Raw genomic sequence first — 5,957 nt, 5'->3', positions numbered from 1 at the left:
GGCGGGGCGGGGGCGGCGCGCCCGCCCCCCCCGCCCCCCTGGGGGCTCAGCCGCGGCCCGCTCCGCCGCCGCCCCCCCCCCGGGCGCGCGCTGTCCTCGCCTGCCCCGGCCCCTCACCTGGGCGTGCTTGCTGCTCTCGTGGAGGAAGCTGCCCAGTGCGCGGTGCAGGTCAGGGATGGGGGGCCAGAGCTTCTGCTTCACGTTGCTGGGTGCGGGGAAGGGGGTGTCAAAGGCAAACCTCAGTCCCGGGGTGCCCTGACGCCCCCGGGCAAGGTGCCCAGGCCTGGTGCTGGACCCACCGCACCTGCCCCAGGCACAGCCCTTACCTGTAGAGGGAGGGGAAGGTGCACCGCAGCCCCAGGAGCACTCCTGTGAAGAGCAGCGGCACCACCGTAACGCTCGGGATGATCCAGCCTGCATTGGAGGAGGAATGCTGGGACTGTAGCCCTCCCCAGACCCACCACCACTGAGCCCTTCACAGCTCTGTCACCCTCTTCCTGGTGCTCCCCATCCCATTTCCAGCACTCTTGGTCTCCTGCCCTTGGCCGTGTGGCTCCTCTGGCTGCAGCCTCCGCTCCTGCCCTGTCCCTTACCCGCATCGGCCATGGCGTCAACCATGACAGGTTTGGACCAGGCGCTCCAGCTGCCCTGGTACCATGGGCCGCTGGGCTGGGCCCGCACCTGGGCATGGTAGCGGGCACCTGGCCGTAGGTCCAGGACTTCTTTCCTGGCTGCCCGTGGGACCTGCAGGACCTGCAAGGCAGAGCTGAGCTGGAGATGACAGCTGCTGCAGGGTGGCCGAGAGGCAGTGCTGGGGTGCGGGTCTGTCCTGCCTGACCTCACACAGGCCATGTGCTGGCAGCAGAGGTGGGCAGGGCTGCTCGGGGGAGCCCCGGCCATGCCTTACCTTCCAGTCATGGCTGTTCTCCACAGCGTAGCGGACCTGGTAGTCCAGCTGCTCCGCAAGTGCCTCCAGGGGTGGCAGCCACTGCAGGCTCAGCCGGCCCTGCAATACCGTCGCCTGCACAAGCTGCGGGGCATCTGTAAGCACTGTTGGGGATGGGGATGTGTCGCTACCATGGAACGGGACATGGGATGCTGTGTACCCCGCCAGCCAGGCAGGGGCAGGGGCCACAGTGGCACTGGGACTCACCAGCCTGGTGCAGCCAGAAGGGTTCCTTGAAGTAGCTGAGTGTGGGTGGCGCGTGGGGCTGGGTGACATTCACCAGGACGGAGATGGCGCTGCCAGCCCTGGGCTGGAAGGTGCAGGTGTGGGTGCCCTGCACCCCCACGCTCGCCTCCTCGCACCGCTGCCATGCGTCTTCCCTGCGTGAGGAGGGGGAGCCAGTCAGCCCCACCGTGGTGGCCCCACTCCCTTGCCCGCTGCCAGCCCTGCTCTGGGGCCACACTGTCCCCACAGCCAGCGCTGCCTCACTCCTCCTGCACTTGCCCAGGAAAGCCAGTGCTGCCCGTAGTTGGAGGGGCAGTGTGGCCAGGAGTGGTGGTGGGGAGGTGTGAGGTCGATGGTGTAGGGCAGGGCAGGGCACAGAGCCAGGCGGCACAGTGTGGGATGTGGGACACTGAGCAGAGTTGGTGGACCCTGGTATGTGCTGCCCTGCTACCTGAGCACCACGTCCCCGCCATGCCCCTTACCTTGTGCCGGGCCCGCTTGGAGGCGCCCGGTAGAAGAGCTGGTGGGAGCTGCGGGGCTCTGCGGGGTCCCAGCTCCACTCGCAGCGCACGTGCTGCAGGTCAGGGGTGCTGCAGCACAGCCTGATGTCTCCTGAGTAGGCAAGAGCCAGGGCAGGGAGGTGGCTGCTTACCCCGTGCCCCCCAAAACCTGGGTGCTGCACCTCACCTACCCTAGGACCCCCACCCTTCGCAGCTCCAGGTGTGGGTGCCTCCCCGCCATGCCAGCCAGCGCCCTGGCAGTGCAGACGGCTGCTCACCGGAGGAGCGGGGTGTCTCTGCAGCCACTGCCTGTGACCAGGGCCCCCAGACGCCGTCCATGGAGGTGCCGTCGGGTTTGCTGCGCACCTGGATGTGGTACCTCACCCCTGGCTGCAGGTCCTGGAGGACTGCCCAGGTGTGGGCCTGGACCAGCCCCTGCAGGAGAGGGGCCAGGCTGGGGAGCGGCTGTGGCTCCCAAGTCCCCCTGCCCAGCCCTGGCCCCTCTATGTACCTGCCCTGCTCCTGGGGAAGCTGCAGCTGCCCTGGCCATGGATGTGTGGGTGCTGCTGGCCGGCCGGATGGAGGGTTCCCCGGGGCGCTGCCCGCCGGGGTCCAGTGCGGTGCTGCAGGGCGTCTCTGAGGAGCTGGCGGGGCAGCACCGCACCTCGTAGAGGAAGAAGTTCAGGTAGTCAGTGAGCGGTGGCTGCCATGACACGCAGAGCTGCCCCGCAGCCCCGGCCCAGCGGGCTGTGATGTTCACTGGGGGGGCAATGAGACCTGCGGGGAATGTGCCGGGGCGTTTGCCCTCCTGTGGCAGCCCCTGTCTGGGCATGCCCTGGTCCTGCCGGGGGACACCCGGCAGTCCCCCCAGGGCTGCCTCTGTGCCCACCGTACAGGGCGCAGGATCCTGCCAGCCCCTGTGGTGGACAGAAGGGCAGGGGACCCAGGTCTGGGGACTGTCCTGGTGTCACATGGGTATTGCCCAGTGGGAAGGACTCACCCACCGCGTCCACGCTGAGCTCCCGCTGGTACTTGGTCTGGTTGGTGGTGGCATCCAGGACACGGAGGTGGAGCTGGGTGAAGAGCCTCACGTCCTGGCCGGGGAAGACGCAGACATGCCGTGTCCTGCCGGCCCCGTGGCGCCACGTGGAGACCGTGCACACCATGGGTACGTCCCTGAGGAACGGAGAGCAGGGTCCTGCAGCACCCCATGCCTCCTGCCCAGGGCCAGTCTGGAGGAGAGAGGACCTGGGGCAAGGCACCGAGACCTCGGTGTCACCAGCTCCTTCCCTGTGCCCCCATCCACTGCAGGGCACCATCCCCACAGGACTGAGGGACAGCCATGGTCCCAGCCCTGCTGCAGGGTGTGTAGTGGCTGCTATGTAGCTCCCGTGGGCTCTTCACCATTGCTCCTTGCAGCTGGGAGCCACTGGGATGGCACGGAGAGCTGTGGTACTCTGACCCTGACCCTGCTGCTCTCTGTGCAGGCAAAGGGGAGGCTGGGCTGTGTCCCCACCACCTCCTACCTGCTATACCAGTAGTAGAAGTAGCACGTCCTGCTTGCTGCTGCCTCCTCCTCCTCATCCCAGAAGCAGGTGAGGTCCTCGAAGGAGCGGGAGAAGCAGAGGATGTCCTCGGGCACCCCTGCCAGCAGCGCAGCGTCTGGGAGGAGCGTGGGCGTGAAGGAGCCCCTGGGCACAAACCTGCCCCCATCCCACCTGCGTCCCCATGCCCGCTGGCCGGCTCGCCTCCAAGGCTGGGCCGGGCAGGGACCTGGGGCAGCATGGGCATGGCTGTGGACATGGCTGTGGCACAGGGGAGGGACACAGCACGTATGCTGGCTGCTGGCTCACACTGGGGTCCTGGCAGGCGGCAGGGCTCCCCACCGGCCGGCCCCACCGCTCCCCCCTCCTCAGCACGTGGGGTCCTTCGGGACAAACAAACATCCCGAAATAGCCCTGCGGTTGGAGGGGAGCTCAGGGCCCAGCGATCGGGGGGAAGCACCCCTGCCCTGCTCATGCCGGAAGGCGCGTGGAAGTGAGATAAGGGAGAGCAGTGCCCCGGGGAGAGGGAAAGGGCCTGGGGGCTGGCGTGGGGGCGCGCAGTCTTGAGCAGGGGGGATGCTCAAACCCTGGCTCGGGGTCTGCTTGGGGGGCTGTGAGTTTCTCTGCCCCACTCGGCATGCTGCCCTCCCTGTCATTGTGGGAATGAACTGGAGCATTAAACCCTGCAGGATCTCTGTCCCAAGCACCGGTGACTTTGCTGGCATATGGGCGCCTGTCCCCATTGTCAGGGAAAAGGGGACAGCCCCAAGATGAAGATGCGTGAAGCACAGGGGTGGCCTTGCTGCCCCCAGCATTGGTCCAGCACCCCCTTCTCCCCCACCGCTTCTGCCCCGGGACCTGCCCCAGCCCTTCTCCTCCTCCTCCTCCTCCTGGGATGTGCCCCCTTCCCCCGGGACTGCCCCCAGCTGAAGGACCCCACAACAAGCCCCCTGCCAGCAACCAGCCCTGCTCGATGTGCTGAGCACATCAGTTCTCTGCTCTGCACTCCCTGCGCTGCCAGCTGAGCCTGCCCCAGGTGAAGAATAAGGGACAGTCCCCAAATGTCCTTGCCACCCTTCCAGTATCCCTCTGCTCTCCCTGCCCCTTCCCTTGCCCTGACCCCCACCCCTGTTCCTCCTTTGCCAGCCCTATGTTGCCTTCCTTCCCAGCCCACGTCCCCTCTCCATGGACCACAGCCTCCCCCCTACCTGCTCTCCCCTTTTTGCACCCTATTGCACCCACCACGGGCCTCGTGCTGGCTCCATGACTCTCCCAGCTCCCAGCACCAGGGGATGGGGTGGCCAAGTCCCAGCAGCCCAGTGGCACGGGGACCCATGGCATCAGTGGGAGGCCACGCTGGTCCCGTGGGTTACCAGAGCATCTTCTCTGGGTGCAGGCCGTTTCCCAGGAAGAGTGGCTGCACAGCTCTGCAGCCTGCATCAGCCACACTTGGGCAGCAGCTCAGGGCACAACAATGCCACAGAGGCTGCGGGCAGAGGGAGGACGAGCCCAACCCCGTCCTTCCTCCCACTGCCCCTATGGGGGTGACTCAAAACATGCTCCCGAGCCTGCCATGGCCAGAGACCTGGGGTGGGGCTGGAGAGACGAGCAGGAGATCAACAGGATTTTGTTCAGTTAATGCTTTTTATGGTGTTATAGAAAGTGTGAAAAGCGCTAAGGAGGGGCTCAAAGAAAGCATGGACAGGCCCGAAACGGAAGAAAGCTGGGAAGCAGCTCTGCCAGGCACAGCAGGCCAGGCTGGGGCCAGCTACCAGCTGAGCCGAGGATGCTCGGTGGGGCTGTAAGATCATGGCAAGGCCGACGCGGGAGCATTGGGATTAGCACAGCAGTGCCACAGCATTACCCGTGGCGCAGAGCCGCGCTGTCAGATGTTAGCTTGAATTTTGCCGAGAACCTCGTCATTGTAACTCTGAGAGCTTTTGATGAGCATGGAGCCCCTCTGCCACCTGTGCGGGGCTGGGAACTGCATGCTGCCATCCCGAAGGGGTGCCCAGGGGCAGCCAGGTCCTGCCCGCAGAGAGCAGGGACGTCCCTTTGCTCCAGGCACCCCAGAGTGTCCCATGCGTGAGAAGGGGGCTCCATCGCCCACCTTGAACACCCCTCGCACACCGTCCTGGGATGTCCCCTCCCCAACCCTGCAGGTTCTGGCTGCTGTAGGGTGCTTGCTGCCTGTGCCTGGCATGCCAGCTCCTCTCTGGCCCATCCTTTGGGGGAGAAAATGGCCCCAAGGACCTACCTTGGGATGTCACCGGCTCAGGTGCCGACAGCGGGCTGCGGAGGCTGAGCAGGACAGCAGGGAGCAGTGAGAGCAGCCAGCCCTGGCGCAGGCAGGCTGCCATCCCGCACCCCGTGTGCCGGGGCTGCGCATGCCGTGCTCGGCCCTTCCCAGCTCCCCGGGAGCTGCTGCGGCTCCTCCAGGCGATACCTTTATCTGGAAAGTGGTGGCTGTGCAGCTCAGGAAGCCTGGCTGGAGGCTCCCCCCACCCCATCGTCGGCACTTCCCTGTGCCCGAAACCACCGTGCTGCGGCCCCTCCACTGCCAGCCGCAGTGCCAAGAGAGACTGCTCCTATCAGATAGGCGGCACGTCCTGCCCTTGTGGCTACCGGCGTGCCGGGAGGCTGGAGTAGGAAGAAAAACAACCCCTGAGAAACCAGGGAGGCCCCCACATGGGGCAAGCAGGGCAAGGCAGGCAGAGCAGGGCAGGGCAGGCTGTTGGGGGC

The 5,957-nt window shown here is 66.3% G+C and overlaps 1 protein-coding gene across 1 annotated transcript in view; it reads right to left on the bottom strand.

The window, feature by feature from the left end:
• MPL (MPL proto-oncogene, thrombopoietin receptor) overlaps positions 1-5,575 on the bottom strand; it is an 8,540-nt gene extending 2,965 nt beyond the window's left edge. Inside the window, 11 exon segments of the mRNA XM_019474130.1 lie at positions 118-205; positions 327-414; positions 594-753; positions 908-1,050; positions 1,154-1,326; positions 1,654-1,916; positions 1,918-2,106; positions 2,183-2,448; positions 2,672-2,847; positions 3,198-3,333; positions 5,473-5,575. Coding sequence (XP_019329675.1) covers positions 118-205; positions 327-414; positions 594-753; positions 908-1,050; positions 1,154-1,326; positions 1,654-1,916; positions 1,918-2,106; positions 2,183-2,448; positions 2,672-2,847; positions 3,198-3,333; positions 5,473-5,575 — 1,785 coding nt within the window.
• Between the last annotated feature and the right edge of the window lie 382 nt (positions 5,576-5,957).

Source organism: Aptenodytes forsteri, unplaced genomic scaffold (assembly GCF_000699145.1).
Source record: "Aptenodytes forsteri isolate BGI_AS27 unplaced genomic scaffold, ASM69914v1 Scaffold119, whole genome shotgun sequence".
NCBI lineage: Eukaryota > Metazoa > Chordata > Aves > Sphenisciformes > Spheniscidae > Aptenodytes > Aptenodytes forsteri.
This window is presented reverse-complemented; position numbering and strand designations above follow the sequence as displayed.